This window comes from Melospiza georgiana, chromosome 22 (assembly GCF_028018845.1).
Source record: "Melospiza georgiana isolate bMelGeo1 chromosome 22, bMelGeo1.pri, whole genome shotgun sequence".
Taxonomy (NCBI): domain Eukaryota; kingdom Metazoa; phylum Chordata; class Aves; order Passeriformes; family Passerellidae; genus Melospiza; species Melospiza georgiana.
Genome location: NC_080451.1, coordinates 8,351,868 through 8,373,376, shown reverse-complemented (window position 1 = coordinate 8,373,376; position 21,509 = coordinate 8,351,868). Strand labels below are relative to the sequence as shown.

Below are 21,509 nucleotides of genomic sequence, written 5' to 3'. Positions count from 1 at the left end.
TAAGAATCCAGCTGTCTCACTGACTCTAAAACTTCTCACAGAGATTTTATGAGTGATTTCCAATTCCTCCAAACCTCACCTTGTCTGCTGATACACAGCAGCCTCCACAAATCCTGTGGGCTTTGTGCTGTTCTCCCCTGTTGGAGCAGGGAATTTGGAGATGACATTCCTTTTTGGAATGGTTAGGAAAGCCATGGAAAAGTGCAGATGGAGGCTTCTAAGCCAGTCTAATGTGGGAAGCCTCATTCCAGCAGGTCAAAACAATGGAACGAGCTCCCTGAGCAAAGCAGAGTCAGAGTTGGGTGTGACGCCTTTGCAAGTCAGCTTTGCACCCAAGAGCATGTGTGGGGCTGATTTTGGGGAGCTTTCCCCAAAAGCATCCAGGGGGGCTTTGGTACAGAGGGAACAAAAGGTAAATTAGCAGCACCAGTGTGTTTTCCCAACAAAATTCACCCTCCCTGTTTTGGTTTTCCACAACATCCTGTGAAAGTGCCCAAGGCTCTGAGATCACCAGGCGGTGTGACCGAGCTGCTTCTTGTATTTGCACAAAGCTCCTGAGTAGGAGAGAGCCAATCCTGCTGGGGGAATCCCAGCTCTGTGGAGGAGAGGGACAGCCCTGTCCCATCCCTTCCCATTATCCCATCCCTTCTATCACATCCCATCCCATCCCGTCCCGTCCCATCCCATCCCATCCCATCCCATCCCATCCCATCCCATCCCATCCCATCCCATCCCATCCCATCCCATCCCATCCCATCCCATCCCATTCTATCACATTCCATCCCCATCCCATCCCATCCCATCCCATCCCATCCCATCCCATCCCATCCCATTCTATCACATTCCATCCCCATCCCATCCCATCCTATTATCCCATCCCATTCTATCACATTCCATCCCATCCCTTCCCATTATCCCATCCCATCCCTTCCCATCCCATCCCATCCCATCCCATCCCATCCTATCCCATCCCATCCCATCCCATCCCATTGATCCCATCCCATCCCATCCCATCCCATCCCATCACATCCCATCCAATCTATCCCATCCCATCCCATCACATCCCATCCAATTATCCCATCCCATCCCATCTATTCCATCCCTTCCCATTATCCCATCCCATCCCTTCCCATTATCCCATCCCATTCTATCCCATCCCATCCCATCCCATCCCATTATCCCATCCCATCCCATCCCATCCCCATCCCATCCCATCCCCACAGGCTGCAGCACAGCCCTGCCCAGGCACTTGGCCTTTAAATTATTCCCACAGGGGCCAACATGAAAATAATAAAAGAATTCTTTCTTCTCCTGATGGAAGTTATTTTAATCTGTATAGAACTCGTCATTTTGGGCTAATTCCTTTCTTCTTTTATTTCTTCCTTAACAATATTTGTTTTTTTACATTAGCTCTCATTCTTGGGAAGAAGTCATGTTAATATGAGTATGTAGTGAAGGACCAAAATGGTGCTGCTGAGGTTGGATGTGGGATGAGCAGGGAGCAGGAAGATTTTGTCCATGTGCCAAATGAGCCCATCAGTGCTGCCAGTGGTGCTGCTCATCTCCAGACAATCATCCCTCAGCTCCCCTTGGCCTTGGAGCTCCTGGGCCATCACAGGAAGGTTCCAGTGACTGGGAGGAGGAGGAGGCCAGGGGAGATGCTGGCCCTGCTCCAGGAGAACATGGGAACAGCCTTAACCATGGGGCTGGATCCATCCTGTCCCATTCCAGCTGCAGCTCCAGGACTCCTGGTTTGTTTGGAACAAACCACGTGTCTGAGCATCTCTCTGCCGTGCTGGAGCAGGATCTGTGGGCAGCAGTGAGTGTTTGTGTGCTCTGACCGTGGTTTGTTCACCCTTGAAGAAACCTCAGGGCAGGTCAGCATCACACTCCACAGAGCAACTGAGGGAGTGGCACTGAGCTGGACACCAAAATGTGGGCCAATACCAAGGAATGCAAGTGTTACTGTGGGGATTTATTTGGGGTATTTATGGTCTCCCTGTCCCTCTCTCAGCCCTGCTGCCAGTTGTGTCATTTCTGCAGAAGCAGTTGGTCAGGTCCTTGCTCTGACTGAGCTCACACTGTCACTGTCCCCCTCTCCAGGCTAATCCTGGCTCTCCATGGATCTCCTGGACAAGGGGGTGCTATCCAGACAGGTATTTTCCTGCCAGGGATTGAGGACATTAAATTATAGGATTTAAAATCATGATATTTTTTTTCTTTCCATATTTCCTAATTCAGTTTCTCCCCATTTTCTCTAGCTTGTGTTGTAGAATCTCCCAATTCCTCTAATTTAGCACTGATTACAAGTTTCAATTTTTCCCATTAAGATAAAAAAACCAGGAAGCCTCACATAACTTCTGCTAACCTCTACCTTTCGTTGGATTGCACTTGGGACGTGCTGCAGCTCACATTCCAAGTGCAATCCAACAAAAGGTAGAGATGTGGAGGTGCAGGTGTGGAGGTCTCATTTTGCTGCAGGTGTGGAGGTCCCATTTTGCTGCTTTAGCAGAGAATCTCACCTTTCCAAGGCTGCTTCCCGGAGAGGTTTGTGCCCAGGATGTTCTGCTGCCTTCCCAGTGCTGGGAATGCTCTGGGAGCTTTGGTGACACATGGAGCTGTGGTGTCCAAGCCCATGGACATGCTGGGATCCAGGGCAGGTGAGGGTGGCAGGGATGGGAAGTGGCTGTGGTGTGTCCAGTAGCCAGGGTGTGGTTTAAACCCAGAGCTTGGTGTAGGATCTATTTATTTAAAGTATTTTCACAGCTGCAACAGCACAGAGGGGAGAAGGAGAAGCCCTGGGGGTTTTTGGAGCGGTCAGGTGTGGCTGGGAGCTGCACAGGGCTGATGTTTTGGTTCTCCATGAAGGGCAGAGCTTTGGCCAGAGCTGAATCTTTCTGCCTGAGCTGGTCAGGGAGGAGGATGTGGGTGTTGTGTCAGTGCATTCCTTGCTTCCCACCAGCTCAGAGCTGGAGGTTGTGCTCTCTGTGGTTGGGAGCTCTCTGGTGGGATGAGCTGAGGTTCTCCCATGGGATGTGCTGAGGTGCCATGTCCTGCAGGACACATTGAGGCACCCAGTTCTCCTGCTGGGCTGCTGGCTTCTTCACTGGGACGTTCCCTTTGGTGCTCAGGCTGCTCTGGGTGCCTTTCCAGGGCTTGCTGGACACCACGGGGACATCAGTGCAGAGAACCCCAAACCCAAACAGAGCCGAACAAACACAGTGGGTGTGCTCAGCTGATTCTGGCACAAACACCCTGCTGGGCTCCTGTCCTCCCTCACACAGCCAGAGGAAGCTTTTTCCCCTCCCCAATCAGCACTTAGGCCCTCAGTGGCTGCTCTTGGGAGCCCTTTGGAAGCACTTGCACAATGAGGTGAACGAGTTTGGCGCTGAGCATCAAAGCACTGGATCATGAGCTTCCCCCCGTGTGCCCCCCGGCCAGGCCAATCTGCTGAATTCCCACTCGGTTTTTACGTGCTGTACTGTGTGTGTGTGTGTGTGGCGGGGGGCTGGGGGGTCAGGGATCCCCCCTGCCCCTTTTTTGGGGGGGATCCTGACCCTTGGGAACAGCGCTGTCCCCAAGGGCAGGAGTGGCATCGCTTGGGTCAGTGCTGGCAGCACAAGGGCACAAAATGCTCTGCTCCTCGCTGGTGGTCAGTAGTGTTCTCACAAAGCCATGAAACTTCTCCGTAGTGTTGAGTGAAACTGTGACTAAAAAAAAGCGTTCTTGAATGATTCCGAGGTTTCTTTTTTTTTTCCTCTTTCTTCTGTCGTTAATTCTTATTACCACTTTGGAAGAAGAAATTTAAAAATAAAATTTAAAAAAAAATTAAAAAAAAAATTTAAAACTTAAAAAAAAAAAGAACGAAAAAGAAAAAAAAAGGCAGCTTTGATTTTCCAAATGTGCAATTCACATGTGAACAAAGTAATTCTGAAAGTAATTCTCAGTGTATTTTACATTCTCATTGCTCTCTTCAAAGCAAGAGATGTTTTGCCCTGATGTCATTTCCAGCCTGCAGAAGATGTAATTTAAAACATATATATATTGTGCTTGCAAGAATCATAAATCTGTGCATCCTATGTCATTCCTTTTCCCATTGTTACAATACAGATATGATTTAGGTTGGATTTTTTTTTCCTTTAGACCTGTATAGTGTTTTTTTAAAATCAATTGTAAATGTCTGGTTTTCATATAATGTTTAAAAAACATTGAGAAAGAGGATGGTGCTTGTTCCATATCATTCTTGATTGTATATTGCTTCTGTTATGTTTATAAGTAAACTGTGCATGACTTGTGTTTAGCAGTCATTATTGTGTCCGTTTGTGAAATTTTTATTAAAAAGAAAAAATTCCGTAGATGCACTTATTGTATATGTGATTAGATTTTGCGTCCGAGGCTCGAAGCCTTGAACTGCCAAGGAAGAAAGAAAAAGTGTTGGCAGTTATTAATTAATATGGAATCGCTTTGTTGGGAGCATAATGAAATAAAAGATATGAAGTGTAGAAAATAATTAAAAAAAAAAAGGCAATTTTACAAATTTCATTTTGATGCTTGTGATAAAAGACAAATGTACTTGTGTAGAGAAATTCCTTTAAAATAATGAATAGAAAAAGCTGATTTTGAGGTTAATGCTGTAGAATAGGAATGTATACCAAATGTAATCTTTCCAATGCTACAATGAATTTATACATGAGATTGATATGCAATAAACCTGTGTGCTTTTATAAGCAGTGGTCCCGTGAGCTTCTTTTCATGGAATGACCATGGAGAACGTCCCCAATAATGGGACATTGGTGTGTCACTGTCTGGCTTTGCTGCTCTGAGGTACCTCTGGGGTCTGATGTGATGTGTGTGTGGTTTGTAATATGCAAGAGAGCTTCAAAAATTAAATTATGGCTGCTTCACTTGCTGCTGAGGTCAGAATCATGGAATCACAGAATGATTAAACTTGGAAAAGCTCTCCAAGACCATCCAGTCCAGCCTGTGCCCAATCCCCACCTTGTCACCCAGAAAAGGGCACTGAGTGCCACATCCAGGGATGGGGACTCCAAAACTCCCTGGGCATCCCCTGCCAAGGCCTGGCCACCTTTTCCGTTAAAAAATTCTTCCTCATATCCAACCTGAACCTCCCCTGGCACAACTTGAGGCTGTTTCTTGCTGTCCTCCTGTCAGGGAGTTGTGCAGAACCAGAGGTCCCCCCTGAACCTCCTTTTCTCCAGGCTGAGCCCCCGCAGCTCCTTCAGCCTCTCCTCACAGGACTTCTCCAGCTCTGTGTCTTTCTCTGGAAATGTTTCAGCCTCTCAATGTCTCTCTTGTGAGGTGCCCAGAGCTCACAGAGCACTCGAGTTCTCCCCAGCGCAAAGCAGGAGCATCACATCCCAGTGAAGAGACTGGATGCTTGCACAGAGAGGAGTGAGATATTCCAGGGTGGGAGAAAGTGTTGGGATGGGGCATCGGTGAGCTGATGGAAAATGTCAAACATATTTCCTTTCACAACCAGAGCGCAGAGAGAGTGAACTGCCCAGTGATAGCGGTCAGATGGTGATGGTTCAGCTCCAGGGGACCCTGGGAGCAGAAATTACTTGAAAGCCGGGTCTTTGAGCTTAAAAACCCCATTACACAACTGATGAATGGCCTCGCTTCAAAAAGTCATTCATGGTGATCAAATGATGGTGTCCCACATTCGGGATAATGGCCCTTCCCCGGAGATCGGGAGGGTTTCAGTCCGAGCCGAACCCTTGAGTAGGAGCCCTCCTCTTGCTGGAGCCTTTCTCCTTATTAGCCCCGGAGGGAAAAGGATAAAAAATCCATGGGATAAGAAAGCTGTGATAATGGGGCGATTGTCAGGCAGGCCCCGGAGTGGAGAGAACAGAAGCATTTCAAAGAATATTGCTGACAAGTGGACTTTGTCATGCACAAAGTGCTTGAGATTGACCACAAACAAGTGAGAAAAAGGACCCATTTGGGGGATGGGGAGGAGCAGAACAGGGGGGCAGAAGAGAAGGTCAAGGAAAAGTCTGTTCCCAGTAAAGACACAGAGCACTGTTGAGCCTTACTGGGCAGCTGTCAGCAGCCTGACCCTCAGATCCTCTTTCCCAGTAGCTGCAGCGTCCAAAAGCAGCAGAAATTGATGTTTTGTGCATCCGGAGGGATTGCCCGAGGTTACCTTTGACCGCTGAATATCCAACTAAAGCGAGCATCAGACATGCCTGTAGTAAGGGAATGCTGAAATACCGAGTGAGTGTCGCCCAGACCCAGAGGACAGCCGGGGCACACTCATTTGTCACCTGCTAAAGTGACAGGAGAATTGACACCGAATAATCCCCCCGCCTTCAGCGGCCTTACAGAGGCGGATTTAGGGGACAGGGAATGCCGAAATTCCAGGGGCGCACACACCTGAACTCTCATCAAGAAACAGCAAAACTCTATTACTACAGAGGCTTATTTAATATTTAACCCGGGGAAGCAGAGGCGGCTTTAGGGGATGGAGAATCCCAAAATACCAGGGGCGCCTGATGAACACCCATGAAGAAGTAGCAAAACACTGCTCCTAATTAATTAAGACGCTAATTAATTTTTCACCCCCGGGAAGACGGGGCGACCCCGGGCCGGGAGCAGAGCGCTGCTCGGAGCCGTGATGTGCGAAACACCGGCACATCCCGAGGCACACCGGCACGGTCTCGGCGGCCGGACCAGCACCTTCCCCGGTACCGGAACACCGGCACACCCCGGGGCACACCGGCACGGTCTCGGGGGCCGGACCAGCACCTCCCCCGGTACCGGAACACCGGCACGGTCCTGGGGGCCGGACCAGCACCTTCCCCGGTACCGGAACACCGGCACATCCCGAGGCACACCGGCACGGTCTCGGCGGCCGGACCAGCACCTCCCCCGGTACCGGAACACCGGCACACCCCGGGGCACACCGGCACGGTGTCGGCGGCCGGACCAACACCTTCCCCGGTACCGGAACACCGGCACACGCCGGGGCACAGCAGCACGGTCCTGGGGGCCGGACCAGCACCTTCCCCGGTACCGGAACACCGGCACACCCCGGGGCACACCGGCACGGTCTCGGGGGCCGGACCAGCACCTCCCCCGGTCCCGCCCCGGTCCCTCCCATCCCTCCCGGTCCCTCCCATCCCTTTCGCCGCCGCCGCCGCCGCGCTGGCTCCGAGGGGCGCGGGTAGGTGCGGGCGCGGCGGGGTCGGGGCTGGGGCGCTGCGGAGGGACCGGGGAGCCCGGGGAGGGTCCGGCACCGCCATCGGCACCGGTACCGGGGCTCCAGGGCAGCCGTGCGGGCGGCGGTGCCGAGAGAGCGGCTACCGAGCGCCTTCCGGGGAGGGGACGGCGGGAGCGGCTGTGCTGTCCCTGCCGGGCTCGTCCTGCCGCGGCTCTGTCCCCGAGGCTCTCAGCGGTGCCAAGGGGTGGTTGGCTCCGTGGCAGGGGGGTTTGGGTGCTTCCCAGGGCTGTATCGGTGCCCATTTAGAGCCCAGCTCCCTGCACCGAGTTACGGTGCCCCTGTGCCACCGCTGTCGATGCCCTGTGTGGCCCCCGAGCTTCCCTCCATCCCAGCACCGAGAGCCGTGCATGCTGCCGCCCCCAAACCCGCTGGGTTCAGGCTTGTTTATTGCCACCAGGGCTTGGGATAAGCGTTGTCCTCAGGCAGGATGGGGTTAAGAGCGGAATGTGGTCCGAGGGACGCTTGGCAGAGCTCTGGACATAAAGTATGTGTCCCCCATCCGAGGACAGTGGAATGAGCAGCATCTCTGTCAAACGAGCTGTTGTTGATGGGTCTGTGCTGTCCCCCTGCCAGTCATTCATGCGGGGAAAAGCACGGTCCAGCCTTGGTTTGTTTCCTGATCTTTGAAAGGGAACAGCTTGGAGATGGCACTGGCACACAATGGGACCTCAGTTGAGGACAATTAAACATAATTTCTCCCGAAGTTATGTAATAGGCAGAGGGCATAAAGCACTCTGTCTGCTCTGTAGGTGCATGGTTCTGTGCGTGGCACAGGAGGGGATGAGTGACCTTAACCCTACCTGGGAAGCCCCAGGGACTGGGGCAGGTGTTTCTGTGGGCAGAGTGGTTTGGGGCAGGTACGAGCTTGGAGGAGGACAGGGTTCACAGCCAGGGAATCCACAGCCTGAGGGAGGTGGCATTCAGGAGGGTGCAGACCGGCTGTGGTGGCTGGCAGCACCCCAAAGGGGAATGAGGGGACACGGAGGTGTGGCAGCAGCAGGGCTCGGGGAGGCTCCATGCCTGTCTAATTCAGGTCTGGGCCTGCCCAGTGCCTGAGGCAGGGTCTGGCTGCTCCATGGCCTGGCTGGGTTTAACCATTGCTCCATGGCCTGGCTGCTCCACGGCCTGGCTGCTCCCATGGCTGCTCCATGGCCTGGCTGGGTTTAACCATTGCTCCATGGCCTGGCTGCTCCACGGCCTGGCTGCTCCCATGGCTGCTCCCATGGTCTGGCTGTTCCATGGCCTGGCTGGGTTTAACCATTGCTCCATGGCCTGGCTGCTCCCATGGCCTGGCTGCTCCCATGGCTGCTCCATGGCCTGGCTGGGTTTAACCATTGCTCCATGGCCTGGCTTCTCCCAGTCCTGGTTGGGTTTAACCACTGCTCCCAGGGCCTGGCTGCTCCCATGGCTGCTCCCATGGTCTGGCTGCTCCCATGGCTGCTCCCATGGTCTGGCTGCTCCTGGGCCTGCCTGCTCCTGGTTCCTGACCATGTCCCAGAGCCCCTTTCCCAGCCCGGGCACACAGGTGGCCCCACAAGGAGCGAGGTGGTGACAGCATCCCCAGTGCGTCCATACAGGCCTGGCCTCAGAAGCAAGATGGAGGCCAAGCCCTGTGCTGTCTCAAGGTTCCCATGGCTCAGCATAAATTCCTGCTGCCTTACTGGGAGATATTCAGCCACCTGTCTGTCTGTCTGTCTGTCCTCCTCAGCTAGCTGCTCCCCCAGCCACCACCATGTCTCGGGGCTCCTCTGCTACCTCTGTGGATGACAAGACCTTGCTCCTGGAGTACCGATGCCACCCAGTGCGACCAGAACCGCCCAGCCCGACGTGTTCCTCTGGGAAGCTCAGCCCCACCACGGCTCCCAGTGCCACCCCAGTGTCCCCCCTGGGCTCCCCCACCTCGGCCGAGCCCCGCCGCATCGTCCTGAGCACGCACAGCCCCGCCGCGCTCAAGGTGGGCACGCAGCAGCTCATCCCCAAGAGCTTGGCCGTGTCCTCCAAGCCCAAGAACAGCCCCTCCAGGCCCCAGAGCTCTGGGGGGAGCCGGGAGCCCCTGAGCCCTGACCCGAAGCGGGCGGCCGTCCCCGTGCTGGCCCTGCAGGTGGAGGGTGAGGATGATGGCGGAGGGGCCCTCAAGCGCAACCTGAGGAACATGTCCTACCGCGCGGCCATGAAGGGGCTGGGGGCTGACATGGAGCCGGCCAAGGCCCCACCATCACTGAAACCCGTGTCTGAGGAAGGCAGCACCCTGCCTGACCGCAGCCCCGGCAGGAGCAAGGTGGGTTTAACCCCTTCTGTCACCCCTGTCGGGCAGGGATGGGGTCCTGCTTTCCTGGTGGTGACAGAGGAGCTGCAGGGCCCTCAGCTGCAGTCAGTTCTGAGCCTGGCGTGGTGCCTGGTGCCTTGGGAAGCTGGAGTAAGGTGGGTTTAACCCCTGCTGTCACCAGCTCCCAGAGGTAGGGGCAGCAGTCTGGGGGGCCTGAGAGCTCTGGGGAGATAATTCCTCATCATTAGTGCTTGTAGTGGGCTGGCTGGGACACGCAGGGTCTGCCCAGGGCTGTTGGTGCAGGTGGTGCTGCTGTAATTGGGCTTCACCCACAGCTGAGGGAAGGCAGGTGCTCCTTGCTGGGCTTTCCCTGTGGACTTTGGGGAGAGTAATCTTCACTCCAGGGAGTGTAATCTTCACTCCAGGGAGTGGCAGCAGCTGCAGGGGATGATGCAGCAGTGAGTAGGGATGGGGTCCTGCTTTCCTGGTGGTGACAGAGGAGCTGCAGAGCCCTCAGCTGCAGTCAGTTCTGAGCCTGGTGTGGTGCCTGGTGCCTTGGGAAGCTCCGTGTCACCAGCAGATGCTGCAGGTCCCTGGAGAGGCCGGGAATAGCTGACATGGTTTTGGTGGGGAGTGGAGCTGGATGTTTGCAGGGTGGGGCTGGCCGGGAGAGCGGCTCCAGTGGCACACAAACATGGGTGAAGCACGTCTGGGGAAAGGGAGACTCCAGAGCAGGCAAAGTCCAGGTGTGAGAGAGATTTGACAGCAGCAGTGCAAGTACAGAATGGTTCTGAGCATGACCCTGGTTATATGGGAGGTGAAAGCTGAGTCACCTGGGTAAGGCAAACAGAGCCCACACAAAGCCAGGCTGAAAGAACAGGGTGGTGTGGGCCAGCTGGCACAGGTAACTCCCCCTTTTCCTGAAGGAGTTTTCCCAGTGCCTCAGAGGTGTGGTAACCACAGCAGGCTCTCCTCTTGCCCTTGCAGAAAACCCTCGGGCGGAAGCGGGTGCAGAAGCGTGGTGGCTCCTTCAAGGACCGTGAGTGCTCCTGTCCCCTGTTCCTCAACCAAGCAAATCCCTGCAAGGCTTTCCCCACGTTCCCCATGGTCCATGGAGCTCCCTGCCCATGGCTTTTGTCTCTGTTTCCCCGAAGCAGCAGTAGCATTGCTGCCCTGCTTTCCCCCTCCTGGGGCTGATAACACTGCCGTGGCTCCCAGGGAAAATGGGAGAGCCGCGGGAGGCTGCTGGGAGCAGCAGCCGCTGGGTAATCAGTGCAGTGCAAAGTCCAACCTCATCAGGGAAGTTTCTGGCCCGGAACTCGTGGCTCATGGCCAGCAGGGCAAGGCAGCCGTGCTGGGAAGGGAAGCCATGAGCTGGGAGAGGCTCCAGTGCTGTCCTGACCCCGTGTCTTGTCCTCTGCAGAGCCCCAGCTGTACCAGGAGATCCGTGAGAGAGGCCTGAACTCTGTCAGCCATGAGTCAGACGAGGACTTGCTGGAGGAGGCCCTGCCAGAGGAGCCGTCCCCGCTGGGTGCTGCCATCGTGGTGCAGAGCTACCGCCCGGCCCAGGTGACATGGAGCCAGCTCCCAGAGGTAGGGGCAGCAGCCTGGGGGCTCTGAGAGCTCTGGGGGGATAATTCCTCATCATTAGTGCTTGTTCTGGGCTGGCTGGGACACGCAGGGTCTGCCCAGGGCTGTTGGTGCTGCTGTGGTGGAACTTTACCCACCACTGAGGGAAGGCAGGTGCTCCATGCTGGGCTTTCCCTGTGGACTTTGGGGAGTGTAATCTTCACTCCAGGGAGTGTAATCTTCACTCAGGGAGTGTAATCTTCATGCAGGCAATGTAATCTTCACTTCAGGGAGTGTAATCTTCACTCCAGGGAGTGTAATCTTCATCCAGGGAGTGTAATCTTCATCCAGGGAGTGTAATCTTCACTCCAGGGAGTGTAACCTTCACTCCAGGGAGTGTAATCTTCATCCAGGAAGTGTAATCTTCACTCCAGGGAGTGGCAGCAGCTGGTGGTGGGGGCTGGATGGTGGAGGAGTGAGTGGTGATGGTATGTGATGGTTTCTGATGGGTTGTAATGGTTTGTGACGTGTTCCTTTGGTGTGTGGCGGTGTTTTGCAGTGTGTGATGGTTTCTGATGGGTTGTGATGGTTTCTGAGGATTTGTGATGGTTTTGTAATTGTTTTTAATGGTTTGTGGTGGGTTCCTTTGGAGTATGCTAGTGTGCTACAATGTGTGATGGGTTGTGATGGTGTGTGATAGTGTGTAAAGGTTTCTGATGGTTTGTGATGGTCTGTGGTGGTGTGTTACAGTGTGTGATGATTTGTGATGGTTTCTGATGGTTTGGGATGGGTTCTAATGGGGTGTGCTGGTGTGTCACAGAGTGTGATGGTTTGGGATGGTTTCTGATGGTGTATGATGGCTTGTGCTGGTGTGTCACCAAGTGTGATGGTTTGGGATGGTTTCTGATGGTGTATGATGGTTTGTGCTGGTGTGTCACAGTGCGTGATGGTTTCTCACAGTTGGTGATGGGTTCCCTTGCTGTGTGCCGGTGGGATGGGCCGTGGGGTGGCTGACACAGCCCCTGACTGCACTAGAGGGCGTGCAAGGACCGTGGTTCTGCTCATCCCCAGGTCCTGGAGTCGGGCATCCTGCAGAGGATCTCCCCCGAGGAGCGCAAGAGGCAGGAGGTGAGAGAGCCCTGGGGTGTCCCCGGGAGCTCAGTGGGGGCACCAAGGGCTGTGGGACACACGAGGCTCTGGCAGGGTCAGCTCCAGGTGGAGCTGGGCTGGGCTCAGCTCAAGGTGCTGCTGCTTCCAGCTGCTCCAGGGCTGGGCAGTGCTGGGAGGGCTCACCTGCACTAGCTGCTGGGGAAACAGCTCCATTGGGTGCTGATGGGAAGGGAAAACATCCTCATGCTGTGGCTTTTTAATGACTGAGTGTCCTAAAACACACTGGGATTATTGGTATTGGCCAGGCCATGCATGAGGTGACACAGAGAACCCACATGGAGCCAAGTAATTTCCGGTTGCTCTGTGCCAGAGAGTAGAAATAAGATTTAACAATTAATTCCCGGCTTTTTCCACTGTTGCATCTTCCCTGCTTTCTCCAGGCAATGTTTGAGATCATCACTTCTGAGTACTCCTACATGCACAGCCTGAACATCCTGGTGAGCCACTTCATGAGGTCAGAGGAGCTGAAGGAGACCATGACTCAGACAGAGCACCACCACCTCTTCTCCAACATTGGGGACATCCTGACAGTCAGCAAAAGGCAAGTGGAGCCTGGGAGGGGACCCTGAGCTTTTCATTGGTAGTGCCAAACCAACCATCCCTTGGATTGTTGCAGGCACTCACTGGGTGGTGGGGAGGAAATGCTTTGGGAGCTGTGTCCGTGTGGGAAGGCAGCAGGAGGAGGATGCAGCAGCCCTGGGAATGGGGCTGGGGGTGTTGAGGGCTTGTGGCATCCTGATGGGGCAGAAAGTGAAACTGATGGAGGGCTGAGGTGGAGGAGGGATCCCATGCAGGAATGGAGGAAGCGTGTGCCTCTGGGGAAGGCGTGGGTGTCTCAGCTGCTGGAGCTGCCCTGCCAGAAAGGATCCAGGCCCCAGCTCCTCTGGGAAAACTGGGGAGAAGCAGCAATGGGAACATTCAGTTTGTCCAGTGAGTCATGTCAGCCTGTTTAAATTCTCTCCTCAGCTTCTTTGAGGACCTGGAGAAGCGGCACCAGGAGCACCTCCTGATCCCTGACATCAGCGACATCGTGGAGGAGCACGCCTCGAAACACTTCAACCCCTACGTCCACTACTGCTCCAATGAGGTCTATCAGCAGAGGACACTGGATAAGCTGCTGTGAGTACAGGGCTTGGGCTGGCCAAGGAGCTGCCTCAAAGGGCTCTGGGCTCCAGGGACTGCAGAGATCCATAGCACACAGGGACTTGTTCATCTCCAGGCCAAGTCTGAGTCTGTTATTGGTACATCTGTGGCTTTTCCCACCTTTTGGTGGGCTCACCATCTCTCTCTGGGTGCTTTTCCACCACCTGCTGTGGAATCAGTCCTGTTTCTGCCCAGCTGGGCACTCCAAGCCTGGCAGAGCACCCCAGGCAGTGCCATCACTGCTCTGCATTTCCAGTGTGTGGAGAGCTGCTGGAAAATCCTGACAACAGAAGAACAGAGTTAATGGAGCTTTCTTATCCTGTTCCAGAACCACAAACCCCTTATTTAAAGAGACCCTGAAACAAATTGAAAGGAAGCCAGAGTGTGGAGGCCTGCCAATGATCTCATTTCTCATTCTGCCCATGCAGAGGGTAACACGGCTTCCTCTGCTCTTAGATGTAAGTAGTCACACAGTGGCACTGCTTGGCACCTCTGAAGAGGTGACTCTGCTGTTCCCTTTGTTTGCTGAGCCTGAGACAGCCTCTGCTTGGACTTCCAGCCCTCTGGGGCCGGGCCCTGGGTGCTCCTGTATTCAGGAGAAGCATTTGGATAACTCTCAGGCACATGGTGGGATTCTTGGGGTGTCCTGTGCAGGGCCAGGAGTTGATCTTAATGGATCCCTCCCAGCTCAGATATATATCCAGAGCAATCTACTTCTCTGGAGGTGTCAGGTGTGCAGCTTAAAGCTCTGTGAAAAACACTTCATGTCTTGGTGCCACCCATCTGAGCCACCTGAGCTTCTTCTGTGCCACGTTGGGGTCCCAGGGTGGGGTGGCACAAGTGTCCTGGTCAGACAGCCCAGGAATGGAAAGCAAGTCTTGCATTCTTCATGGAAATCTGCTCTAAATGGCCAAGCTGCTGGATGTGGGGTTTCCAGTGACTGCTCCCAGTCTGTGGGGGTTGCAGGGCTGAGGGCCAGGGGGTGGCCAGGCCCATATCAGACATGAAACCCCCAGATTCAGAGCTCCCAGCACTGTTAAACCTTCCTGTGACCACTGGGGACAGCTCAATCAACACGTGACATCCTGAAATCTTGGGGGAGCAGCTGATGCTCCCTTCTCTGGGGTGCAATGTCACTAAAGCTTCTTATCTTGGAATTCCAGACCGTGCAGCAAAAAACAAACGCGCGCACCGCAGCGTACGGAGCTGCCACCCGCGCTGTGAAGGCCATCAGCAAGGTGAGGCCCAGCTGCCAGCCCTCCACCTCTCCTCCTGCCAGCTCAGCCCTCTGCAGCACTGATCCAAAGCTGCCATTCTGGTCTCTTTTCCCTCCCAGCATCAGTTCACTCGAGGCTCCTCTGCTCCAAACAGCTGCTGGATGAACACACCTTTCCCCTTCTCAACTTTGTCACCTGATCTTGGTTTGTTCCTTGTTCTTGTTCTCTGTTCTTCTTTCCTCTTAGGCCCATCTTTATCCTTCCTGAAGCAGCTCTCACTGTGGTTTTTGGGGATTTGGGCAGAGAATGAAGCAGAGAGGGAAGTGTGGAGGGCAGTAGTCATGAGCTGTGCACTGTCTGCGCTCCTGGATCTCATCTCCCTGTTTTTTCCACCGTGCCAGTGGTGACTCTTCCTTTCATCCCCCTGAGGAGCAGCTCTTGGCAGCACATTCCTGCTGCTCCCAGTCTGTCCTGCTCTCACACCCGAGCAGAGTGTGATTGTTCATCCTCCTGCCTTGAGCTCTTCTCAGATGATTAATTCTTCCTCCTCCTGTTGCTCCTCAGTTCTGTTGCAGGTTCACTTGAGTCCTTCTCCAGGCAGAGCCCATGTGCCATCTCTCTCTAGGAGTGCATCCCACTGCCTTTTCCCAGCCTGGCATGAAGCCAGTGCCAGGAATTGTCTGTCTGTCTCTCCTGCTCAGGGCAGCAGGGCAGTCCCTAATGCTGGGGGTGGTGTGGGAGATGGATGGGCTCAGTGTCTGACCCTTCTCCACTTCCCTTGGGATGTTTTTCTCTTCCCAGCTGGTCAAGAGCTGCAATGACGGAGCTCGGGCTATGGAGAGGACAGAGCAGATGTACACCTTGCAGAAACAGCTGGAATTTGGGAAGAAGAAGGTGAGGCCTTGTGGAAGTGGTGATGGGAAGTCTTCTGGGGCTGTTTAGACAGGTCAGACCCATGCTGGGAATCCTTCTGGGAAGCCTGGAGTGGTCTTCCACCGGGCAGCACTGACAGAACCAGAGGACACAGTCTCAAGCTACCTCAGGAAGATATAGGTTGGATATTAGGAAAAAATTTTTCACCAAAAGAAGAAAAAAGTACTGGAATGCTCTTCCCGGGGAGGTGGTAGAATCACCATCTCTGGATGTGTTTAAAAAAAGACTGGACATGGCACTAGTGCTAGAGTCTAGGTGTTGGACTTGATGTTCTTAGAGGTCTCTTCCAGCTTCATCATTCTGGGATTCTGTGGCTGTTGGATGCAGGCAGTTTCTAAAAAGTGTAGTAAAGCCATGACAGTGTTGGGGTCCAGAGGCTGCATCTCTGGTGTGCTGGAATGGGGTGCACAGCCCCCTGGAAAATCCTTTTTAAAAGACCCTTAAATGCTGTGACAGTGTTCACAGGGGTCTGAGGATGAGGGAAGGGATGAGGATCTGACTCCATGTTCCAGAAGGCTGATTTATTATTTTATGATATATTAAAACTATACTGAAAGAATAGAAGAAAGGATTTAATCAGAAGGGTAGCTAAGAATAGAAAAAGAAGGAATGATAACAAAGGCTTGTGTCTCGGACAGAGAGCCCGAGCCAGCTGACTGTGATTGGCCATTAATTAGAAGCAACCACATGAGACCAATCACAGATCCACCTCTTGCATTCCACAGCGGCAGATAACCATTGTTTACATTTTGTTCTTGAGGCCTCTCAGCTTCTCAGAAGAAAAAAACCTTAAGGAAAAGATTTTTCATAAAACATGTCTGTGACAAAACGCATGTGGCGTGTCCATCCCAACTGACCCCAGGGGCCACTGCAGCCTCACTCCCTGCCTTGATTTTGCCTTCTGCTGGTGAGTAGAGCATTGCCTGAGCCTTTTCTGGTGCTGTTCCAGCCTTTCCCTCTGATCTCGGTGTCCCGGTGGCTGCTGAAGCGGGGGGAGCTGCACCTGCTGCTGTCGGAGGAGGCTGGAATCTTCCGCCGCGGCGCCGGCCGCCTCTGCCACCTCTTCCTCTTCAACGACGTCCTCATCATCACCAAGAAGAAGAGGTGAGGGCCCTGCCTTTCCCTGAAGAGCAGCTAGGGGGATTAAACTCCAATTTCCCCAGCAGAATATTGGAATAATTACCAGTATAGCCAGAGTGGATGTGCCTGAGCTTGTCTGGCCCTTGGTGCTGAAGCAAATAGCGGCACTATGGTGTTTTCAACCCACAGACACTTTTGTCTGTGGGGTGTGTGGTGTTTCACCCCACAGACATTTTTGGCTGGCTGGGTGTGTGGTGTTTCACCCCACAGACACTTTTGGCTGGCTGGGTGTGTGGTGTTTCACCCCACAGACACTTTGGGCTGGCTGGGTGTGTGGTGTTTCACCCCACAGACCCTTTGGCCTGGCTGGGTGCTGCAGCTGGGCATGTGGAGGCAGTCCAGGCATGCAGGAGCTCTGGTGGTGCTGGGATGGAGCTTCCCCCCATAACAGGGGCTGCTCCTCGGGTTTCCCTCTGTGGAGAAGCTTTAAGGCGATGATGAAGGAAAGGAGTTGGTTCTGATGGAAGGTTTGGACCCAGAGCTTTATTCTGGCCCACAGGCTCTGAATGCAGCACCAGCTCCACCAGAACTCCCTGAGCCCGTGGTTGCTGTTCTTTTAACCCCAGGGAGAGGGGCAGGGAAGGGGTAGGGAGCCACCAACCAGGTACAAGGGACAAAGGACACCTGGATGGCGCAATGCCCCCCAGGGGTAGAGGGCATCCTTTGGATCTGCCAATCACTCTGGTATTCCAGGACTGACAGACAGTGCTGGGAGGGAAAGGAAAGGTGACTGACACACCTGGCAGGGAATTATCAGGGGAGGGACCCGAGGTTCTGAGGTAAACCCTGAAATCACAATGCAACAGCAGAGAAATCTGTGAGATTTCCCTGTTTCCACCTTGTCAGCCAGAAGAGTCCCACCGGTGGCTTTGCCTCAGTGGGTGGGTGGTCAACACATCCCCAGAGCCATTTCCCACCCTGAGCATCAGCTCCAGGCTGCTCTGGCAGTGCCTGCTGAGCCTCCTGTGCCCTGCTGCGAGCTGGGAAATGGCCCAGACCCCACAGCTGGGTCACTGCTCCTGTTTGTGCCACAGTGAGGAGAGCTACACGGTCATGAACTACGCCACGCTGGACCAGGTCACCGTGGAGAAGGTGGAGAGCTCAGAGCCACCCTCCCCTCCTCCTGGCAGGGCTGGTGGGCACCTGCTGCGAGTGGTGCTGGAGAAGGACAGCGAGGGACGGCGGGAGGAGGTGGTGCTGTCAGCAGAGACACTGTGAGTGCCATGCTGGGATTGTGCTCTGGTTTTTGGGATGAATTTGGGATGAGCTGGGAATCCCACGCTGGGATTTTGCTCTGGCCCTTGGGATGAATTGGGAATCCTCTGAGGCATGCGTGACCGTGTTCACAGGGGTCCGAGGATGAGGGAAGAGACGAGGATCTGACTCCATGTTTCAGAAGGCTAATTTATTATTTTATCATATATATTACATTCATACTATACTAAAAGAATAGAAGATAGGATTTCATCAGAAGGTTAGCTAAGAATAGAAAAAGAAGGAATGATAACAAAGGCTGACTGTGATTGGCCATTAATTAGAAACAGCCACATGAGACCAATCACAGATGCACCTGTTGCATTCCACAGCAGCAGATAATCAATGTTTACATTTTGTTCCAGCTTCTCAGCTTCTCAGGAGAAAAAATCCTAAGGAAAGGATTTTTCAGAAAATATCATGGCTACAGGCTTCTGCAAATCTCCCTTTACCCCCACACTCCTCCTCCTAGAAATTGGGATGTGCACAGCCTTCTCCCAGGCTCTGTTCCTTTCTCTCTCTTGTATTTCCCATATAATTCCCATATCAGCTTCCCCTGTCCAAGTGAAGTAAAGCAGCCAGGCCGTGTGCGCCACTTGGGAAGGGTCCTGACACTGAATAATCTGATCAATGTGACTCCCCTGGAAAGCATTTATCCTGCTGGGAATGTCCCAGCTGCTGCTGGCCACAGGATGCTGTGCTTAAGGAGCTTAAATCCACAGGGATGCTGTCCTAAGGCTCTCTTTGTGTTTCCCTCTGGCAGGAGTGACCGGGCCAGGTGGATTGCAGCTCTGATGCACAGGGAGAAGGAGCAGCCTGACCAAATACCCAAAGGAGGTACCGTGTGCCCAAGGGCAGCCTGGCTCTGCTGGGATTCCCTGGCACACCAGAGCATTTGCAGGGCCAAGTTTCTGCCTGGTTCTCCTCCATTCCTGGAGTGGAGAGGAAAACCACACACTGTGACAGTGTTCACAGGGGTCTGAGGATGAGGGAAGAGATGAGGAGCTGACTCCATGTTCCAGAAGGCTTGATTTATTATTTTATTATATATATTATATTAAAACTATACTAAAAGAATAGAAGAAAGGATTTCATCAGGAGGCTAACTAAGAATAGAAAAAGAAAGAATGATAACAAAGGCTTGTGGCTTGGACTCTCTGTGATTGGCCATTAATTAGAAACAACCACGAGACCAATCAAAGATCCACCTGTTGCATTCCACAATAGCAGATAACCATCGTTTACATTTTGTTCCTGAAGCCTCTCAGCTTCTCAGGAGGAAAAATCCTCAGGAAAGGATTTTCCATAAAAGATGTCTGTGACACCACGCCTTGCTCCTTAGGAGTTGCCTCCCATGAAGTTATCAGTCACAATTGACATTAAATGCATTTCCTGGGAGGCACAGTGGAATTCCAGGAATGCCTTCAGCTGTTGTTAGAGGAGGTTTGACAAGCTTGGAGGGATAAGGGGCAGGGACAGGAGGGAATGGAGCATGCTGTGCTGTGGAGCACTGGGTGGGTGGTCATGGCCCCTGCTCACTGTCCCTGCTGTCCCCTGTCCTGCAGACCTGAGCCAGGTGGAGATCACCCGTGCCTACCTGGCCAAGGAGGCGGATGAGCTGTCCCTGCAGCAGGCAGATGTTGTCCTGGTGCTGGGGGAAGAGGATGGTGAGTGCCAGGGGGCGTGGGGCTGGGTGTGGGGCAGGCTCTGACCTCAGCACAGCCAGGGCAGGGGGTCAGTGTTCCCTGGGGACTGGGTTTTAGCAATTACAGAAGCTTCTAGGCTGCTGGTGAGAGCTGTGGCACTGAGTGGTGCTCTGTCCCAGCAGGTGACAGTGGTTCCTGAGGAGCTGAGGGAGGTGGCATTGCCAAGGATCTGTGGCCCTTCCTGGCCCTGTCAGCTGCTCTGTTCTCCCCTAGGCTGGTGCTGAGGGGAGCGGGGCTGGTTCCCCCAGGATCCACAGCCCTTCCTGGCCCTGTCACCCACTCTGTTCTCTCCTAGGCTGGTGCTGGGGGGAGCGTTTGCGGGACGGGGAGCGGGGCTGGTTCCCCCAGGCCTGTGCCAGGCCCATCACCAGCCGCGAGGCCGCCGAGGGCAACGTGCGGCGCATGGAGCGGCTGCGCATCGAGACCAACGTGTAGGGACAGCACAGAGAGACACCCTGCTTCAGGGAGCCCCAGACCTCTGCAGACTGAGCCCACGGAGAGGAGGCACAGCAGAGCCTTTCTTCTTGAACTGTGCTGTCAGATCTCATCAGCCAGGATGGGTTTGTGTGGCAGCGGTGACACAGCAGCTCCGCTGTGAGAGCTGGCACTGGGCACTCCTGGCAGCACTGGCACTGGTGACCTGGAACAGGCTCTGGGAGCAGCCAAGGGCTTGGCTCAGGTTGGGAAGCTGGAGCTGTTCTGGGCTCTGAGGTGCCTGTGTCACCATGGAGCTGTTCTGGGCTCTGAAGTGCCCGTGCCACCATGGCCAAGCTGGAGCTGCTGTGGGCTCTGAGGTGCCTGTGCCACCATCTCCGTCCCTGCAGCACCTGCTGCACACCTAGTGTGGGGAGAGCACCCCCCAGTCAGGCTTTGTTTGGAGCTTAAATCCACGTGCTTGGCTCATTGCTCAGCCCAGTTTTTGCTGCTGTTTCTCTTTTTTTCTGTCTCTCCCCCCCCACAATAATTCTTGGGCCCTTTGGGCAGAGCCATCCCTGCGCAGGTGAGGTAATGCCAGACACCTTTGGTCTCTTGATGAAATACTTGATGCCAGAGTTGTTCCCATGGAGTCAGCTCTGGGATGTGCTCCAGGCAGAAGATAGGGAGCAGTGCTGCAGCTCCCTCCTGCCTTTCCCTGCTCCCAGCTGGGGACATGGCTGCTACAATTTTGGGGTGCCAAACTTCACATTCACTGTTCTGATCAAGCTGTTCAACTGTAAATTAACAATAAATTCTTGGATACCAATGGACCACGTGTTCTCTGTTAGTGGGGAGTGTCCCTGAGCATGAGAGCTCCACCATGAGCCCTGAAATGAAGCTTCATTCTGCTGGTGGCATTGCATGTTCTGACACAATATCTACACCTCATGAAACACCTTCCTGTCACCTGGAGCAGCTGTCAGGTGCATTTAAGTGAGACAAACAAGATAAGTAGAAACTCAGCCAGGCTTTCTGTTTATTTCTTTTAACTGTGGAGAAAGTAACATTTTTTTTCATCGGTGCTAAATTAAAGAAGATCCAAAAAGGGAGACAGTACAAGAAAAGATGAATCCATCAAACTGGATTAAGAAATATGAACAGGAAAAGGACATTATATAAAAATACAGGTATGGGGTTTGCTCTGAGCAGCTGCCAGGAGTCCTGGAGCTGCAGCTGGAATGGGACAGGATGGATCCAGCCCCATGGTTAAGGCTGGAGCAGGGCCAGCATCTCCCCTGGCCTCCTCCTCCTCCCAATCACTGGAACCTTCCTGTGATGGCCCAGGAGCTCCAAGGCCAAGGGGAGCTGAGGGATGATTGTCTGGAGATGAGCAGCACCACTGGCAGCACTGATGGGCTCATTTGGCACATGGACAAAATCTTCCTGCTCCC

General features: G+C 53.9%; 1 protein-coding gene across 1 annotated transcript; it reads left to right on the top strand.

Annotated features, from left to right (window-relative positions):
- The first annotated feature begins 8,957 nt into the window (after positions 1–8,957).
- Positions 8,958–20,076, top strand: ARHGEF16 (Rho guanine nucleotide exchange factor 16). The gene is made up of 14 exons (XM_058039416.1): positions 8,958–9,521; positions 10,497–10,548; positions 10,933–11,102; positions 12,150–12,206; positions 12,629–12,789; positions 13,215–13,367; positions 13,720–13,849; positions 14,555–14,629; positions 15,410–15,502; positions 16,491–16,645; positions 17,716–17,895; positions 18,699–18,772; positions 19,501–19,602; positions 19,937–20,076. The coding sequence occupies exons 1-14, from the start codon at positions 8,976–8,978 to the stop codon at positions 20,074–20,076; spliced, it is 2,088 nt and encodes a 695-aa protein (XP_057895399.1). The 5' UTR covers positions 8,958–8,975.
- Positions 20,077–21,509: the final 1,433 nt, after the last annotated feature.